This window comes from Pyxicephalus adspersus, chromosome 5 (genome assembly GCF_032062135.1).
Source record: "Pyxicephalus adspersus chromosome 5, UCB_Pads_2.0, whole genome shotgun sequence".
NCBI classification, from domain to species: Eukaryota; Metazoa; Chordata; class Amphibia; order Anura; family Pyxicephalidae; genus Pyxicephalus; species Pyxicephalus adspersus.
This window is the reverse complement of record NC_092862.1, coordinates 27,417,702-27,439,183: the sequence shown is the minus strand read 5'-3', so window position 1 is coordinate 27,439,183 and position 21,482 is coordinate 27,417,702. Positions and strand designations below refer to the sequence as shown.

The 21,482-nt window shown below is 34.9% G+C and overlaps 1 protein-coding gene across 8 annotated transcripts in view; it reads left to right on the top strand.

The window, feature by feature from the left end:
* The window catches only part of RALYL (RALY RNA binding protein like), a 373,375-nt gene extending 352,141 nt beyond the window's left edge, over positions 1-21,234 (top strand). For 7 of the 8 annotated variants that reach the window (XM_072410992.1, XM_072410986.1, XM_072410987.1 and 4 more), the window contains 3 exons: positions 10,287-10,456; positions 12,976-13,031; positions 17,228-21,234. In XM_072410992.1, the coding sequence (XP_072267093.1) occupies positions 10,287-10,456; positions 12,976-13,017 (212 nt within the window). In that variant the 3' untranslated portion in view covers positions 13,018-13,031; positions 17,228-21,234. The remainder of the gene's footprint in view (positions 1-10,286; positions 10,457-12,975; positions 13,032-17,227) is intronic. The other variant, XM_072410990.1, reaches the window with a different exon arrangement.
* The last annotated feature ends 248 nt before the right edge of the window (positions 21,235-21,482 follow it).

The window sequence follows — 21,482 nt, the reverse complement described above, 5'->3', positions numbered from 1 at the left end:
ATGTCTATTACAGTTTATAGTGACATATATTTTAGCCCTTTCATTGCTTCAGGACCCAGCTAGTTCTTCATGTATTTCCACTTTATGTAAAGAAAAGGAGAAAACACAACTTGCTGTAATAAATATGATTAATTATGACTAGGCTGCATATAAGTAGGGATATACCAATAACTTTGGTCTTCCTAAAGTGTATGCCTGATGGTGAACAAATATTCAGCACATCTTTGCAGTACATGCATAATTTTCTATGTATTGTTAGTTACATGAAGAGAAAACAAGTCTGTTGTTTTCAAAAATGTACTTTCTGTTTGAGTTGACCACACTGCATCAGCTGCATGGAAATCCTTTTTCAGCCCTACTCATTTATTTTCCTTTTTTCTACCTTTAATTTAAGTGACTGAAGTCATGTGATCTGGCACAGAAGAACTAGGAAAATCGGGCATCATTGCTAGGGATTCCAGAAAAGCAAAAACACTATTGTTAGCTCAAATAGAAAGATGGGACTACACTAGATTTCTGGCAGATTACCAACTTTTTTCAGTATTTATACCTTCCATCAAAGAACTTAAACAATTTATTTTTGCAGAGGTGTACATGTTAAGATTTTGTTTCCCAGATATAAATTTTTTTTTTTAACATTTATAATTCCCACTTGGGGGAATTTGCCAACTGGGTTTTGCCACATTCCCATACAAGTCTATAGGAATGCAAAACCTTCTTGAAGCAGATTTAAAATGCAGGAAATGCACATATCAATTAATTTTGAATAATCTCAGAAGCAACTCAAACTCATGGTAAACTGATGCCATTGTAACACAGGCCCTTAGGTCTTTATTTACTGTCATCAGGTATAATTGCAGTACAAGATTAGTAATGAGATGCAGAATACATACAGATTGCAATCACTTGCTATTATAAAACCAGTATTTTGCTAATATATTGAATCTGAACTGAGGATAATGGAGGGACTGTGACAAGTATCACTTATTACCTTAAAAATACTTATTTATGGATGCTTGGATTTTGCTTTTAAACACATCATAATTATTGGTAGACAAAGGCATTATCTTGCACTTGTTTTTAGCCTTTAACACCTTCAATAAAATATAAATGACAGTGCTTTTAAAAATCTGCCCTCTTTTAATGCAACTAATACATTATGGACAACACTGTTAGTATTAAGTCTATTGAGGGTTAAAGTTGTGTTGAGCTTTGCCTCTGCAAACAAAACATGGGTTATATTCTGCTGTATTTATCTAGTTATGTAAAGACAGTGCTGAAAAGAAAATGTCATTGTTCAAGGTATTCAATTATCCTATTAACCAAATTTAAAAAGTAGCACTCTCGCAGGAGCAGCTGAATTTTTCCAGGTTTACCTTCTGATGGTGAGAAATATTCTACTAGGAAAGAGGTTTGGAGTAAGCAGAGTATCCGGTGGTTTCAGTCCACTTTCAGATAATTTTTCTCCATCTTTCTCCATCTTCCAATACTTCAAAACTTCATCTCCATCTTCCAATACTTCAATGTGAAGGCATCCACATTGGATAGTAGTTGAAACTCTTTCCACCAAATTGGGTCTCACTTCCCTCCCTCCCTTCTCTCCATCCTGTCCTTCCCTCCCTCCTCTCCTGACATAAAGATACCTTCCTGCAGGTCCCTTCCCCAGCAGATTCTCCCTGTTCACATCTTTAACATATATTTATAACTGCTGGGAAGCTTTCTCATACTCCCCAGCAGTCCACAACCCTGGCCAGACTAGGTCAGAGCTGCAGGACCATCCTGCCCTGTGACCCCAGACTTCTAGTCTCTCATCATGAGGGCCCCTCAGTTACTCCTGTTCTCCAAACATTTATCCTTTTTCTCCACCTAAATGGCTGCCAAATTTCCTCATAGGTCAATGGATAAATGCATCTGTGATTGGTTTCCACCTCATTGGAACCGAGTTTCCCCCCTGAAACTGAAGGTAGCCAACCAACACTCCCAAGGTAGAATTAGAGTAATGTCAATGTGCTTTTCTAGCTAAATATGAATATTAACTCCCTCATATAGCGTGGGAGCTGTGGGGGTTATGATGGGTAGTCTGGGGGTTGTTTGGGTAAAAATGTGGTTAAATTTTATTAACCCCTAAATCTAACCATTGCACTTCTGTATTTTCATAGCTTAAGTATTCTTCATGAGCTAATACTGGGACTCAGTTGTGAGCACCAATAACCATTAATTTGTAAGATATTCACTAAATATCAACCCTGAATCTATCCAGCATTTACTGTATCAGCCGCTACCTAACTGGTATTGTGCCATTTTGCTTTAGCTGCTCACCAGCCCACTTCAAGTCCACCCCTGAATTTCATTATAACTATAACTGGGGAAAAAAACTACATTTTAGTAGGTTTTTATTCATTTTATTTGTTTTAGTTTGTTTTTTTTGTTTTTTTTTTTTTTTTTTAAGTAGGTACCAAGCATACATATACCGTGATCTTCCAAAAATTAATTGGTGATTTTTGTTTTTTAGGGCTTTGGCATTCAAATCACAGCGTAGTTGATTTTATTTTAATTAACAGAAAATATAGCTTTTCTTTTCAATGAAGGTATTGATTGTTCACTACACAGGTTGTGCTCATAATTACGAAACCGCTAACTTCACTCGTGATTGATTAAAACACAATGTCTGAAGAACATCGCATCTTCAACAGAAGCTTTGAAAGAAGCAATTAAATAGGAAAAATAATAGATTTCCTTTAAATTTGTTTGCAACAATTTTACGCCTCATAAACAATGTGATTATAGTCTTACAACCAGACATAGTGTGGGAGCTCTTGTTCTGCAAAATGAACAAATGACTAGAGCTAGCGTAACTTTATATCCTGTTATATTTTAATGGGTTGACTTTTGTTATATAACCAATGACTCCTAAATTGTTTGAGAGGTTTTTTTTTATCTATATATTTTATATATAGGTTTGTTCAGTTTATTTGTGTCACCAGTGTTGGCATACAAGTATCGCAGTGGTTTTATGTATTCCATCAGTCGACTGTTGAGCCATATTCATTAGGATACTTTGTTATCTTCCAGGGATCTGCCATGTACACTTGGCAGATAAATTTGCTTTTAACACTACCAGAATCATCTGTACAGCCATAAGCATTATATTTTAAAGTCCTGAATCTGCTCATTTCTACTGAACATAAGTAGAACATTTCTACTGAACCTATTTATTTTTTCAGAACATTTTACCTCTTAGGAAACCACATTCAATATATTTGAAAATCTTTGCCTTTATTACAGTCCACTCCCAAACTCCTGCATGCATCATTTTGTGTGTGCTTTTCATATGAAACAGGGATACATGTTTTCAGAATGCTTACCTCCATACCTACACTGTGCTTTGACTACCACAGGTATTTATAAATCATGCCTAAACCCAAGAATGTAATATATTGCAGCTTACTACTCCCTAGATATGGAGTCTAAATTACTTTTTTTCTGGCCATGTCCCTTTTCTGCTAGAACAGAAAAATTTGTCAGTGTCTTTTTTAACTTGTACCCATGTACTGAGCTAATTCCTTAACAATGATTTTAATGTTCCCAGCTATGATATGTGACCTATAGAACACCTATGTGTAATGAGAAGAAGGCATTTGTAGTCTAAACGGGTGACACTGCTGCTCCTCTACAGAGACAGTACAGAGGGAGTTTTGTAATTCTAGGACAGAAACATTGTTACTAGAATTCACAATATTAAAACAAAAAAAGGAAAATCGATACTAATGCAGTCACTGCATCCAAGAACTAGTAGGTTGCCATTTATTAACATTTTTGGGGGGGTTTGCTCCTAATGTTTTTCATACAAAGAATATAGTAAATCCTAACAGACTGTTACTGCTGGCTGGAGGCTGAGGCATGATCTTCATTAATTCAATTCCAATAGTCCAATCAGTCTGATATTATCGCCATAGGTCCATGAGAAAGAACCAGAAGTTTACACTGTAAATAGCACATGGAGTCAACCTGCATAGGTGAATAGTACATGTTCCTATATGGGATTTTTCTAACAGAGACAAAAGTATAGAGAGGAAGACTCAAAATTGAACATACATAATTCAAGTTCTAAAAACAAAATTTTTTGGGTTAAGCAGCAAAACGGTAAAACATTTTTTTTTTATAGCTGCAAGGGGTGGAAATATTTACCAGTGGTCTTTGTGACCATTAGGAAGGGACAAAAAAAAAATAGGAAGTTCATTATTTCACAGTTTCTAGGGGGACACCCCCACCATGGACATCTGTCTAATAGTAAATTGCAATGTTGAGTTTATTTAACCATACATTCGCATTTGGATTGCTCTTCAAACCCATGTGCGTGGTAAACAGCATTTGTTAATAATTCCTTTTATTTTAAATGTGTTTGAATCATTTAACACAGAGATTAGAGCATGCTGTGTTGATTGAAAAGTAGCAGAATATCAATGAAACTCAATCTGATACTTTGGATGCCGGTCAACACTGGAATGTAAAATATCATTGGGATCAATGTAGCACTATTTAAACTTGTATTTTAAGAACAACTGAAAAAAAACTGGAATGAAGGTATACAAGTGTGTAGCGCACAACAATTATAACATCATATAAATATGTTAAAAGAAATGTCAGCACTCACGATTCTTCCCTGTGTTTTGGGGGCACAATGATTTCTTTTGTCAAGGCAAAAAACAGAACGAGTGCTGACATTTTGTATATCAACAATACAAACCTAACAGAAAATACAAATCTGATGAATACAATAGAAGTCAATAGATGAATAGAGTAGGATTTAAACAACCCAAAACGACTCTAACAAAGGAAAACATAGCTATAGCTATTTTGACTATAGGTTACATTCTAGTGAGAAAGTATTTCTTTGAATGCTGCCCAAAATAGATTTTGTACAAGTCATTTGCTTTTTGTTAGCAAATGTTTTCAATCCTGGACCAGATCCTTTTCGGGTTTGCTGATGAAAGTGTATCAGTTTTGGAGATCTTTAATAAATCGGTCCCAAAGTGGGAGGCAGCAAGGGTCTGAATTGTATGAGATTGTGATGGATTTTTCACATTGGCAGGTCAAAACGTGGGAGGCAGCAAAGCATTGTGTATAGCTGTTTGACAAACATTGCACATAAACAGCCAACAACATAAAGAAAGTTGCTCAGAAGCCATGATTTACATTGTGACACCCTAGACAGGTATTGCAGTATATGATGTAGACAATGGACTTGTCTAAACAATGATGGTACCGGTCTTCGGAAGGCAAAAGAAAGATGACAGGTGATTTATCCATAGACGTCTTATACTGTATTTTATCCACCTTTTTCTTTTTAAAAGCTAGTACATTACTTAGACTACATGCACATAACATACAATAAATGCACTAAATGCCTAAACGTTCAGTTATAGTCTGTTATCTTTGTGTTACTTTGTACTTAGAATGACAGTATTCGTGTGCCACTTGAGAATCCGTTTTTCTCAATCTCTATCTTGCACTGCTTCTCCCATCTGTCATTTCTCAAATCTTTTCTTTACTGATGGTTTTTCTATAATGAGGTTAAATTATCAAGAGATTCCCCTCTAAGGAATTTCTAGTCATTTCAGTTCTGTTTAATGTTTTAATGCCTTATCTTTACCAATGTGTCCTTTGGTAATTGTTTGACACAAACCTGATTTAATACACTTGATAGCTACCACTTCAGAAAGACGACATTATATTGTGCTCATGACAAGCAAAGACATATGGTGGTGTTTAATAAAATAGGAATCCTAAATGGTAAAAAGTGTCATGTTGTAAAGATAAGAGTAAAAGTAAACGAAGTGTGGCTAGATCAGTGTGGTAAATACATCTCTAGCCATATAAGGGGACATATACCCCTTTCCCAGGAGTCCTATATAGAGAACCTGGGTATATATTACCCTTTCCCCACCAGAATTGTATTGTTTTAGCTCACCAGAAGGAGGAGCTCCATCATAGTTTTCACATGATTTCTTCTACTTCCTTTAACCTTTGTAAAAGTATGTGGTTTCTAGAACTAAATCAGATCTTTCATCACATTTTTACCATTATATATATTAGGTGTCCAAGCTATTTTTTTTGAGGAGGGGGGACTACTCTCTTTAAATATTTACCTCCGTGGTAAAGACTGAAGGGGAAACCCACATCCTTCTGGGATTGCATATCCCAGGATCTCGGGCATGCGTCATACGGACCTTTCCTGGAATCTAAAAAAAGTGTCAATCTCACACGAGTAGCGAAATTGACACTTTTTTTTTTACAAGAAGACACGTCACCTAATCTTGGGTTTAGTCTTCACCCTGGATCCTGTTGTTTTTCCCCTAACTCCTATTGGAAACTATTGTTTCCCTCTACCATTTGCTTGGCCCTATTTTCTCCCTATGCCCCACTGGACATTGTTGTTCTCCCTTCCATTTTTTCCTTATTTCATTCCCATCCCCTGCTTCATACTATTCCATCCCTCACATTTTGACATTCTTCCTCTGCTGTTTATTGTTGCATTCTGTGCACAACTTTGCACATTGCATCATCCTGGCTGCTATGTGGTATGCAGTACTTTTTAAAGACCTGACCCCTGCACTCAGCATTATGTTGTGTATTATGCCTTGACTAGAGTGTTTATTTTTTTACAGTTTAACTCATTGCTGTGTAGTTTTTAACTAATCAAGTTCTACTTTAAGAAGACCCAGCAAAACTAATAGCAAAACGAACTGTAGTTTGTTTAATGTACCACTAAAATGTACCTATCCTATGCCAAGATATAGCTCCATGAGATCCACATATCAGAAACAAAGATTTCAATTTTTTTGTTTTTTCTCCAACATGAAAATCCTTTTATATACACATATCAGAAACAAATATTTCATATTTTTTGGTTTTGCTCCAACATGCAAAATCATTTTTGGAAAAGATAGATTTATTTCAGATTTGTTGCTGAAATAGAGAAAGTCCTCATTCCCCAATGGTTTCAAAGCTCAAACTGAAGAAAAGAAAAATGCTGCTGTGCATGTCAGCAGGAAAGCCTTCTGGCATCTCAATTCACAAGCGTAGTACAAGCTTTAACATTGCTCTATACAGCCACAGTTTTATTTTGCATCCATTTAAGTTGCACTTTTTCTGAAATTATGATGGAGGCGTAACACTCTATAAATGGTATTCTATTGGGGATGTTACTACAGTTACTGTTTGTTTAGTAAATTAACCATTTTGTCTTTTGTGATCGAAAAAATATCTACAGTTTTTTAGTTATTTGCACAGGAATGGTCTTAAATTGCATTTGTAGCTTCCCTATTCCCCAAGAGCACAATTATTGTCCCATGATGGTGAATGCCAGTCTTTTCTTCACCCTTCACTAATTACACCCTCCTATCAGCTCAAGAATACAGCATCTTTGCCAAAAGTCTGATTTTAGTTTTTAATAGTAGTGTGATAACTTAAAGATGTTTTGGTCAATTTGGTTCCCAACAGTTCTTTTATAAATCAGTTTAAAAATATGTATAAAATGTCCTGTGTCCATAGTTAAGTAAAAGTAATATAAATTAATATATTTATTGAAGAAGTGAATATGTTAATTTGCCCATGATAGCCAAAGTAATGGTTTCATATTATAGAGAAGGCCCAATATGCATTCTTCAATTTACTTTTTCCACTACCCTAATTCTGCCAGAGCTGCCAATAACTTCTCAAAAAGTAGAAATATGCTCAGAGCTATACATATCTGTTCATTACATGACCTGGTTTTCACCTAGTAATTGGTTACTAATTGTATTACATGTTTCTCCAAAATCCACTTACTGAATATTTCCTGGAACCATGAGGCAGATTGGGAATATGAGGATAAAATGTAAAATGAGTCTTATTTCTGTGCTATAAAGAGAACTGGTTACTTTGCCTATTATCAGCAAAGTAAAGATTCTGTTAACAAAATGCAATGAGAACTTTCTAAACTTTGTGAATAAAGTTTAGTAAAAGAATATCTTTAAAGTATGGCAATATCCAAATATGCCTATGTTAAAGTTTCTTTCGCTGAATTGGTCTTTGCTTAAGATACTTTGCATGGGTTGCTAGACTGGTCTCTAAAGCTTTACTGAGCATTCAAAGACTAAGTTTGAAAAGCCTCTTCTTTCTCTGTATCGTAGTGCCGCTGGCATCACTGAATTATTTATGTCAGGCACAGAAATTTAGAAATGTGAAGACTTCACAGGAATTGTATTCTCTAATTTATTTTACATATTTATGTTTTCAGTAGCAACCGATCAATTGTGTATTTTTCTGCTGTATTAGCTAAATTGCATTATATTAGGTAGCTGTTCTGACATTTACTTGTTAGACAGTGAATGCGACTATCAATAATTTATTAATCTAACTAAATAAACTAATTTAAAAAATCATTCACTTCTGCTGTTTGAATAAACATTTATAAGTTCAGTTACTGAACAGTGTCTTCTAATTATACTTTTTCCTCTACAGACTGATGTTATGTATTTTCTCTGCCCTTATTTATCTCAGATGAACAAACCAGTTCATGTGGAATTTATTTTTATTTTCCTCTAACCTGATTGGCTTCCATAAAGCAGGACTCACACATGACGGTGCATTGACTCATGCATGTTACAATTACACAAGCCTATGTTTAGACAAGTAAAAAAATGTGTGGCGTGGTTACCGCCTCCCCCACGCCAGTGAATTGCTGCCTCTGGGGAGACGTTACAAGTAGCTTCCTATGGCAGCCCCATAGTGAATTAATGGGAGCAACAGTGAGCTGTACAGAACCATTAACTGCCACCCGCTGTCAAATCTACAAACACTTTTTTCTTTTAAAAACCAGCGCTGCTGTGTGAGTCATCGAACAGAGCCACCCAAGATCGAGATTACTCCCAGGTCAGGTCTGAACCTGCCCTTAAATCCTATTGCTTTAAGGCAGCTTGTTCATTGCTAATGGGCTTGCAATGCACCCCAGTATGGTCAAAGCCACATCTTACCTTAATTTGGGGATGCAACCCAGTACAGGTGTTGCTTTCGTGAATTAGCTTGCCATTGTTAGGTGACCCTTACCTGGCTGGCCATCCCATGCTGTGTGCCACCGCAGTATCACACCCTGTCTGTCCAGTGGTGTCACTTCCAGCAGCAAGGAGAGCAAAGGAATAGCAGAATCTCCTGCTTCTCTTTATGTTTTCAGCCTGAAATATACCTTTTTGGCATCCCAACAGATTAGTGCCTTGCTCCATTTTTCCCTGCCGTTGGCCAATAGGACTTTATAGTCTTTCTGCTGACTTGCTGCTTGTGTGTCATTTGTTAGAGTTACTACTGCGGACCTTGCCTGTTTCAGACCCTGCAATTTTATGCAACCTGGACTGACCTTTGCTATGACCCTGACTCTGCATGGTCATTATCCATGGATACCTCGTATGGTGAACTGATTACCTTGGTATGACCTCTGGCTCTGTATTATGGACTTGCCTCTGCTGGAATCTTTTGTACTGCATTATCTGTGGTCCCCTAGTCCTCTGCCTTTCCCCAGATACCATGCCTTGCACACAGAAATTCTGGGGGCAACCATGTGCTGGGACGGTGCATGCAGTCTTCAAGGCTGAGCCAGGTCTTGCTATAGGCAAAGAGTGCTCTGTAAAATTTGGGGAATATTGTCCCCTAATATCTACAGACAACATCTAACATAAAATTGGAACTCCAGCCAAATTATTTTTTCCAGTAAAATAGGGAGAATTAGATTCTAGAGTAGTAGCATCTATTTTTTAATAAGGTAACAATATAAAAAAAGTAATATAAACATGGAGCAAAGGATATTTTACCATATTTAAATGTTTTGATCATATAAATGGTAACATGTTGGAGCATGGCCTGTCTACATGGCCTGTCTTTCTAATCTCAGTTCCCCACCTTTATATATGTAAAACCCCATGGCTTCAAAGCTGGTGTTAAACAAACGTTCATCTTGCTGTTTATTTAACTGGATTACATTAAATCTTTTAGCTGAAGGCGGATATTGAATTAAAGAAACCCTATTGCCAAAATTATTCACCTATAAAGATTTTATTAACAGTAAAGGAAAAGATTTCCAGATTACTGTCTGCCCTACCAAATACTAGAAATGGCTATTGCCCATGTCACCTTCTGTATTCATTGATTCCTATGTCTGTAAGAGAATGCACATTCATATTATTGGGGGGAATGCACAATGAAGGAAATAATGTTAAAATAATATATTGAAGACTTGCTATTTTCTATTGCAGGCCAGAAAAAGCAGCTTGAAGATCATTCCGATTTGGCTCAAGAAGAATGTAAGTCAGAAACAGCTGAGAATTCCATCGAAGAACATGTTGAAGGAGGACATGATGCTGATGGAGAAGAGATGACAGATGGAATAGAGGAAGATTTTGATGAAGATGGAAGCAATGAACTGGTATTCAGTTTTATTTTGGTCTAAACTCTCCATCTGGCAACTGTAGCATTTTCCATAAAATCTGATATTACCTCTCATGCACTGCTTAGATCTATTCTACTGTTTTAATACAAATGTGTTCTGTGCATCCTCTGCAATGTAACATTTGCAATCAACTATGGTCTTAATACATAAGTATTGGTGTCACAAAACTAGACCATGAGCCAGAGTTGACCAGGTCAACCTCTCTAACTGCATCTGTTTTAATACCAATTGATAAGAAAAGAGGGATTGTAGCAACAAATTCAATTCCTAGTTATTAAAGTCAATTCCTTAAGGCTCTAAGTTACTACTATGGCTGTGTTTCTGCACAATACCTATAGCTACTGAGGTGACTAAGGCCTTGCTCGAAAGTGTTTTTACTGCTTGCATTGTGGCGGTGCTGGAATACATTTTCTCCAAAAAGCTGTACTGCTTGTGTTTGTAGTGATTATTTCCCAAAATGCATACTAGAAACTCCCTAAATTACATTTCCTGAACAGTAAATAACCTGGAAATCCACCCCATACTTAGAGCCAGTATTATGGAGATTATATTATTATATAATTATTAATATATGGAGATTATATTATTATTGTAATACTTGTTGGGAGTAGTTTATATTTTTATGGATATATGATACCCAAAACAACAAGAAATATGGTTTATATTTATTCAATTGCAAGGAGACCAGACTGAGTTGTGGTCATCTGCTACTTGTCCAAGATAGTTACAATAAATCAGGATTCTAAAAGACTTCTAAATTTTGATGACAGCATTAGACAGAAATAACTGCTGGTACAGTTTTTCAACAAACAGTTTAATAAGGCAGGAAATGATATTCAGATTGTAATAACCCATTGCGGCGGATCTGAGCTTAAAATGAAACTAAAGTCCCACTGTGAAAATTGTGGATATTGCAAAAACAAACAGGTGATGTTCGTTCTGCAATAAAGGTTTTTACTTCCCTGATCTCTGCCCAGCTGTCAAATTCTCTGAGCATGTGTAAACTACCCTTGTGCATGCCAGGAATAAATGGACTGTCATGCAGGAATCAATAAACTGCAGGTAAGTCATCCTGGCCAGGCCAGTGAAGATGGGCAAAGATCAGGATACTAAAGGCAAGAAGGGAGTTAAGTCAGTCTATTTACTAATCTGTGTTTGTAAATTGCATCCACTTAAAAATATGTGCTTCAGCACTTATTAAAGTATAAACACTTATATATACTGTATATTAGAGGTACATGGTTAAATTTAGAACTTTTTCCAGAATAGAGTAGTAGTATCCTGTTTATGATCTTTGGAAAATATTTAACTTTTTAAATACTAATCTCATTTTTAAACACAGAAATTGTATAATTACATTATATAATTACATTATATAATTACATAAACAAGCAAAAAAGATTAATCCAATTACCTGCCATGACAGGGAAAATGCATCACCTAACTCAAGTTCCTAAATCTCAATAATGAGATTGTCAGCAGCCCCTATTGATTTAATCCAATTGAATACATGGGACCAAGGGAAGGGAAGCTCAGCCTAAATCAGTGCTTATTTTATTCAGATTGTGATTAACCCAATATTAGTAAAACTACAGCATCCTATCAAAAATATGAGCTTTGGTACTTAATTAAGGGTATGCCTGCACATTTCAGTCCCTCTGCAGAATCCCACAGATACCTGTTGATCCTGCCAGTGAAGTCATGTAGCTTCTTGTGATAGGATGGCAATGATGCTGCACTGCCATTGGATTCAAAGCTGTGTTTCCACTCTCATGTGGGCTGTACCTGCTTGCACTAAAATGGGATGAGAAGATGTTGCAGGTGGCATTGCTATTGATTCACATGGGGAGGTCAATTAGTACCTGGCTACACCTAGTCCTGCCTATTGCTTTCTGGATTGACAGCACTGCCTGTGTTGCTGAAACCCTCCTGAGCATCATAGAATAACTCGATTTGGTCCTAGCTTGGGTTGTCATACAGGAGACCCAAGTTGAGCTTTAAGTAGGTGATTTATGATTGATTGATTGATTGATTGATTGATATGAGCTACTGAATTTTGCCCTTGATGGCTTCTTAGATTGTAAGCTCTTCTGGGCAGGGTCCTCTCCTCCTCCTGTTTCATTGTTTGTATCTGTCTGTCACTTGCAACCCCATTTTGTTGGCACTATATAAATACTGTTTATCAATAATATTATTAATAATGGCTGCGCTTTGTACTGCTATGTTTTACTAAATAAGTCATCCTTAACCCAAGATCAAAGCATAAACTAAATAGGAATAAATAATGTATTATTGTTTTTTGTAGTAATAATAGTACTACTACTACTAATAATAATAACTGTAATTATTTTTTTTAAAAAATCATCATCCCATCTTTCTTGAGAAAAAATATAAAATCTGCAATATAGTTAGTTTTTGTATGCCCTGCAGCTGTAAGTCACCTAAAAACCAAACTAAAACTCACAATTTCCCAATTTGTATTTTTCTAATTTTAGATGGAAAATCATGTATCAGATATTGAAGATACAAGTAACTGAAAGTATGACTTCTGGTAAGTCTTTACAAGTATTAAAATGATAACAAGTCCTTAGATATGTGATCTAAATAGCATCAGGCAGCTGCACCAGCTGCTAACAGTTTTTTTTTTATCCAGTGAAATTTGTGCAGGAAGTAGGAGATACAGGTTTATAAAAAGTTTAGTCATTAGTGATTAGCAAAAAAATAACAAAGTTGTAATTCAATTAAATAATCCTCAAATGTAGTAAGGTATATAGTATAAAAAATAAGGTATATAGTATAAAAAACCTAAGTGAATTAATGGGAATTACTACGTAAATGTTTTCATCACCTATGGACTTAGTATTTATTTTGAATTGTAATCTTTTTAACAATATATAATATTGGACATTTTTACAATTTCATTATTTTTTGTTTATTGTGTAGCACTGTCTACAAAACATTTTTGTGTAAAATTAGTTTGCACAGTTTTAAGCTGCGGGTCTGTTATTTTATTATGTGTGTTTTTTATGATGAGAATTAGGTTTAAGCGCAGAGTTTACTTATAACATTTATATAATAATTTGTAATTTTGGCCTGCTATTCTTGTGATACACATGTTTGCTAATCAGTAGGAGCACTTGTAACGCATTTTGATTCGGTTTGGGGCCCTGGTCCAGCTTCAGTGCTCTTCAGACGCCAATCCCCCAATCTAACTCTGCACTCTTCGCCTATAGCAAGTCCCCACTTAGTAAGCAATGACAGAGTCAGGAACAGGTAATCCATAGGGGTGCACACATAGCCAGCAGGACAGCAAAACGCTACAACAGGCAACTAGAGCAGTTAAGCCATATAGGCCTAACAGCGAAGGGCAGGGCAGGCTTGTAGCCAGAAACATGCTCATTGTTTGCAACACTCTAAAATCCCATTCAGATGCTCACAGTCTCAATGTATGTGCTGGGGATGCTGAGGCACATACACGGATAAAGAGAAACTGGGTTTGAGCAGAATATAGACAGCTAATTGCTTGATCTCCTTTGCTACTTTCAGCTTTTTCTGCTCACTGCACAGAGGTGGTAGTACTAACCTCTTTTCCAAAGAGGAGACAGTAGGAGGAGGAGTGATATGGAAAGCTGAATTGCTAAACCAGAAAGATTAATTGCTAATGTAGAACTACATGTTTTACACATCACTGGCTGTGCAGGGTAAAAAAAAGTGTGTAAATCACACAAAGAATGAATGCACAGACTTAGACATTTAGATGTTTACCTGAAGTTTTCTTTTGGAAGGCCTCTATGAAAAAGTTAATTCTTAAAACTCCTCTTTACGTGTAGAAGGCATTTAATACTCACCTTTCCTGGAGTCGACAATGTCAATTCATTCTGACCACAAGATCTGGTTTTAAAATTTACTGGGAATAACCCAACATCGTAGAGAATATCATTCTTATGGGTCCCCTACAACTCGCAATGGTTTTTCCTTCCGACCTTACACATGCGAGAGGAGGGATTAGTGACCAAAAGAAAGAAAGAGGAATCAATGAGAGTTGTGGAGAAGTGAAGAGACTAACACTGCTAGAAATGTCTTCCCAATTGAATCAGGGGAACCGATTCTAGTTATTGAAACAAACTTTAATAGTGCAGGCATTGCAAAAGGTGAGCATTTGCTGCTTTTATTTACAGGATTTTTTTTAAAATTAAGAATGCTTTAAATTTTGGTGACATGGTTTACAATTTTTTTTTTGTTTATGGCAGTGATAGGAACTAATATACTAGACAGAAAGGTAGACCTTATTACAGCATTTCTACAATCTTTTTCTCTAGTTTGGACTTGACAGAAACCAATACATTTGAGAAAAAAACATGTAAACTCTAAACATTCTTAAAAGTAAATACTGCAACCCATAAAAAATCAGTTGTGCTGAACCTTTAACTAATGGAATAATGATGTTATCTTCCCAATACCTGCGCCTATTTTAATCTGTAATAATGAAAAAAAAAAAACATTGTGAAGAATGAAAAGAAAAAATAATGACTGGAAGAGTCAGACTGGAGTCCACATTACAATACAATATTAGCATGAGACCTTCACATCCTGTGCCAAGCAGGGGAAATTGCAGAATCCATTATATCACAGATTAAAGTTCCTCTTGTCATTTACTGCAGCATAAAACTGTTGATGTCTTCAAAAGCAAATCAGATAAATGTATGCCGTAACGCTGAATAGCAAATGTGTATTCATTAATTTTAATGACTGCTATTGTATCACTAATGCATTTAGAAGCACCTTATTGATGTAGACATAAAGTTCTCTGGTAGTCACCCAGCCTCTTTGTGTTGGTGAAGGCGGTGAAGGTCCAGATGGATATACAAAGTGATGCCAGATAAAATATTCTTCTCATATTGTTGTATTTAAATCTCCTAATCTGGTTGACTTTATAACTATTATATTAATTCCATTTATTGCAGAACATTACTGCCTTTGGAGTGCAATATGTCCTATATTAGCCCATGCATATACTTGGAGATCATGAGACATAATCTCCAAGTATGTACAGCATAAAAACTTATAGCACACTATACCACCTCTCTCAGTGGTACAACATCTAGGATCACCCAACCACAACCACCACCATTGCTCCATCACTACCATTTTATGATAGTCTTCTTCCAGGTCTGATATCTTCGGGTACTGCCATAATAGTATATGCTAATATTATATCTCTATGTGTACTAAGGCTACGCTATCCCAACTCCCAACACTTCCCAGCATCTGTAATGATCTATCAGACATCAAAATTAAGTGAGAAAGAGTTCAGTTGATGGAAGTCCCCCAAAAGAAAATCATAATGCAAAGTTTTGTATTTCCCCTGTCTATCCTGGTAATAATAGGCGGTTGTAAGATGAATATTCCTTCAGAAAATAGCAATAAAATCACAATATAAATTATAAACATTGCTCTTTCTATCCAAACCTATGAAAAGTTTTGTCTTGTGATCTGCTATCAGACACACACCTATATGAACAATGCAGACAATTGTTGATTAATGTGTGACAACACCATCATGTATGTGGTATATGGCAGAATATTTGCTGCACTGTTCTTTGTCTGACAATTCCATCCAACATTCATATTTTTGGTTGGATAATCTGCTTCTTTCTTCAATGTCACTTTTTGCTACTGTAGTTCTGAAAAGTACAAATAATATGATCACAGAAATGATTGTGCTGCTTTTCCGAAATGCATTAAAACTGCACTGGATATACTTAACCTAAGATGACCAGATAGAGGCTTTATACCAACAAATCCCTGTCAATCCATCTACTCTCGCTGAGTGCCTGAAAATCACTTCTTTAAAACTGCTATATTACAGGTCATTGAATTCCAGGAAAATATATTACTACTTACCGCCTCAATAATCCATGTCACTAAGCCACGTTCATCAGACTTTCTTGACAGAACAATAGAAAAAAAATAGTAATATTTCTCACAAAAAAATTGAATCTAGATTAAAAAAAAAGAAGTTGTCCTATACGTTTAAGAAGTCAGCTCGCAGTTATATAGACATAAAGCTGCTCAGATTTGAAATATCTGTGTTAAATAAAGTGAACCTGTCATGGAGCTTATGAACTTGCTCAAAAACGCAGAAATCAGTTGTTTTCTTTAAATATCAGACACTGTAGCCCCGATCTGTATTTAGAGATACCATATACATACGTGAATGACAACACCCGTTTCTACAAACTCCTCCTCTTGTCATGTGACTACTTTCATGAAAACAAATTCCTTGGCATGTTTTTTTAAAGTGGGAAGCTATCTATTTTTGATTCACAGCTATTTTTTGTCTGTACAGACAGACAAACACAAGCATTTTATTTCCTAGGCTTTAGTGAGTCCTATAACAATTGCAAAAAAATGCAAGCAGGCAGCTTTTTAGCAGGAGACATGTTACATACATCCCTTACAATACAAGGAAAGGTCTTGTTCTTTATCATGGAAAATATCAAGAAGGTGTGATAGAGTAATTTTTTTATTTTACTTCTTGCATTTCTAGATCAATGTATAGCGCTGTGTAATATGTTGGTGCTATGTAAATTCTGTTTATTAATGATAACGGTCAGGCCCTGAAACGCATGTAGTGCAGTCAACCATAATTTTTTTTATTTCTTGCCCATAAAGCATTTGTATGTATTCCTGCAATAATTTTATTATTCTTTTAACAGTTGCTTTCCTGTTTTGTTCGTTCCACAGATTCTATATGAATGAATTAACAATAATCTGGAGGATTTGGAGATTATAAATTGTACATTTGCTAATTTGACTGCACAGAAACTGGGGGAATTATTGACTTTGACCTATATGTTTTTGGAAAGTATCGCTATACGTTTTATGAATTGTAAATCTGCATTTTTTTCTGTTTGCTAATGGCATTTTCTTTTGTTACTTTTGTTTCTTTTTAACAACCTTGCCCTTTCTTTACTTGTATTATTAGTTTTATATATACTTTGTAGAGAGCGCTGAAAGGATTGTACACACATGTATATTTGTAAGAGCCACTTTTTACAAATAGCACATTTCCATATATCACATTTGTTTATTGCTATTATTTTGTCTTTATTATGTTTTGTGCATTTTATTTGGTTGATTGTCTGTACTGAATCATATGTATATATAAGTAGATTTGCACTGCTATGCTTTGTTCAGAAATCAGTTTATTTAATTTGTAAATAACTAATTATGTCTGTCTTTATCAGTAAAACTATTAAGTATCTGTAGAATCTTAATTTATATTTACTTATTTAGATTTTAAAAACTAAATGTGTTTGTTGAATATGAATTTTTGTGTCCTCATTTATTTATGTCAGATTACTACATGAACATGTACAATTCCAAGGGCTCTATTTATAAACCAAGGAATCTGACATTTCCTGAAATTTTCCCTTTTGGAAATCTTTCAGGTCCTTGTGTTTCAATGGCAGTAATTGATTCTCCATTAAGGAATGTTTCAGGGAACATCAGATTCCCTGCATTATAAATTGAGCCCCAAATGTTTAAAAAATGATTTATTTTTAAAGGAATAATGTTATATTAAAATGAGAAAACTCATTGTTTTATTAGCAAAACATTTTTAGGAAGCATTAGATGATAATATTTTAAAACATAAATATACAAAAGAAGTATAAAAGTTATACTTTTTAATATTCTATCTCCTTTATTTTGCTAAAGATATCATAAGAATTTGTAAAGTTTACTCACTTATAGTTTTCAATTTACGTAAAATACTGTCTGAGATTAGGGGGTTTATCAAATGAGTTGGCACTAGACCACTACTTCTTTCCACTGCTCACAATTTATATACCATACCTTGGTGCCAATGATGTGATAATAAGATTTTTTTGTAAATTTAGAGTTTAATTAATACCTTGAAAAAATAGAAATATACACACAATAGTCTCTTTACACCCAAAAAAAGGGGAACAACAAGTTTAAACATCATATTTGCAAGCTTACAAGTCAAGTATTGTAAATGTATAACCCACCAGAAAACCACTATTTGAATATAAGGCAGTAAGTCACTGAGGTCTGCATTGATTTATACATTTTCATTGAGATAAAAGATTGTGCATTACCCAGTGAACTTCGAGGATCATTGGAAGCCAACTCAACCCCCTAAATTTGAAGCAGAACAGCTACATTTTACTCCCCAGATATACTACAGATATATTGGGTTTGTTCACCCAAGCCCCACACAACCTTGCATGTCTGGTAATAGTTACACCTGTTCAATTTCACACCTAGTCATGGTAAAGAGGTTAGCTAACCCCCTTTTGAATCTGTTTTGATCAAGATTCACATGCCTGCAGGTTTGTAATCAATATTTGTTAGTGATTAACAGATAAATGGTCTATGATGGCACATCATGGACTGTAACCATTCAGAGATTTACCTATCCCTGCTTGCTAGTAAGGAGGTTTACCAAATGTGGCTGGTTGGACCTTTTTAACCCTTGAAATACATTTCAGGTCTTCAAGAAATCCCTACTATATTTGCTTTATACAAAACTCAGTATATTATATATATATATATATATATATATATATATATATATATATATAACAGTATAGTTGTGTAGTGGTCATTAAGAATAATGCATTGCTGGCCATTGGAAACTATATCACCCTTACAGATAGCCAAAAGGTAATTGGTATCTAATAAATTGCCCTGGGAATGACAAAGTGCTTATTGTTTAAAGAACCACAAGCGACCCCTGGTTTAGAAACACTGGACTAGGGCATTTTAGGGACTCAGATGACTATGCTGACCTTCAAATGACCCATAGAGCTATGTCCTGCAGCACCACATCCCAGTTATAAAAATATTCCTTTGTGAGGTCAGTAACTTGTCATAAAGTGTAAACTGGAATTTCCCATGTTTGACCTGCAGTTATTTTTTTTTTTTTGTTTTTTTTTTTTGCTAATTATGATATAATTATACAGTTTTTTAGTACACAGATTTTAAGGGTGCTACTAAAACCATTAACATGGAGTCTACTTTGCATTACATTCCACCCATTCTACTGAGATCTTTAACAAGTTTTTAACTAAGACTCATAGTTTGTATTGAAACAATTTATCTAATAAATATATTAGCCGGCATTGCTAAGTAAAAGTCTCATAGTACAGGTAAGTCCATTCAAAGGCTTTAAATAACAAATTAGTATTGCTGCATACAAATTAGTCCTCTCTCCAAATATAACACCATTAAATTAGGAACATATATAATGCAAAAAAAGTAGTTTGGACACATTCAATAATCCAAATTCATTTTTAAAAGGAAACTTTCAGAAATATGGAAGCTGTCATTACTGACTTGTTTATGAAGATGGCAACTTTATCCTTCCCTCACTACTTGGTGAGTCACTTACCTCAGATAACTTTTTGAAGAACATATAATATACATTGGCCTGTTCCAAATCAAGAACTCACTGAATGCAAAAGCAAAGATATTGACAGCTCTTAAACAATCCAGAAATGACAGTTCTCCTTTTTTATACTGACAGGTCCTTTTATATTAATTGGGGTTCGCTACCTAAATTTTAAATAGTTTGGTAAAACTAGAACAAAGACAGACACTTATTTTAATTAATATAAATACACACAAAGATTTACCATTTGTGTGCTATGTTGTTTTTTTCATTATTATAATTATAATTTGCTTGCAGTCCCACAAAGGAAAGTTGTTATGTTCTAATCATGTTCCAGTTATACAACACAGATTTCAGTATTTTACTTGTAAAAGGCCAGTTTATGCCAAACAGATGGTTGTCAGTTAAACTGCTGTAACTATGAGCTACTTTGCTTTGGCACAATTCATATTGGCCACATAGAATCCCGAAAGACCTCTACATATTAATAATGACAACAAGCAAGCATCAATTAGGGGAACAGAGAGAATACTCCCCTACATTATTTTTGTACAGTTTACTGGGCTGTTTAAAGTTTCTGGCTACTCACTTGTTAGATCCATTGGCCTGGACTCTTATCCTAATCCATTAGGAATACTAACAGTAAAATGTGTTTTGATGCAATCGTTTTCATGTTTGGAGGTGTATTGCATTACGCAGTCCATTATGTTTGAATTAGCTATCAATGCACCTTAGCACAAGAAAGGGGTTTGATTTTTTTTTTAATACCCCAGTGCATTGCAATGCACAGAGAAAACATATTTATGCATTGTGATTCACAGCAGTCTACAGTATGTATGAGGTTTGATTTTTACCCAAAATTTACATGACATCAAAAAATGATTCAAAAGTAAAAACTGATACACTCATTTTCTAACTGAATTTAATTAGAATATATTGTGTAAATTTGGAGTAAAAGTTGCATGAAGCTTTGGTGAAAATGTTAATGAATAGACCCCAGTTGTAATGTGTGTTATAATAACATACATGGTGAGAACAAGCTATAGAAATGTATGGGAAAAGCTCTGAAAGCACATCTGTCCACCCTTTTCCAGTCAGTGCTTGCTATACCTGCGTCCTATTTCTCTTTACAGACAGGACAGACTCAACAAAATCATCATCAACATTCAGTCATTTTATATATTTTCCTAAATTCTGTTTACCGTAAAAATGTTTCTTTTGTGTGTATTTATAACTATGTTATGTATGGAGAAGGATGTTGCTTTTTTCTTTGTTGAAATGTGTAATATACTTTTTAAATGTTTGTAAATAAATATTTTCTTGAACTTATAAATGTATTTGTGTTTTATGGTGATGACAAGCAAAAAATATAAAAAAAAAAAAATCTATCACTAGTAATAATACAGCCATGGATAAAGCCAAAATGCAGCGTATACAAGTCATAAAAGGTTTGAATTAAAAAAACATGGAGAGATGCAATTATGTTTCTCAACCTTTTTAATAAAGAACCATTGAAATAACTTTCATGTCTTCAGGGAACCACTTCTATAATACTGTGGTGATCAGTAGAAAGAATGCCTC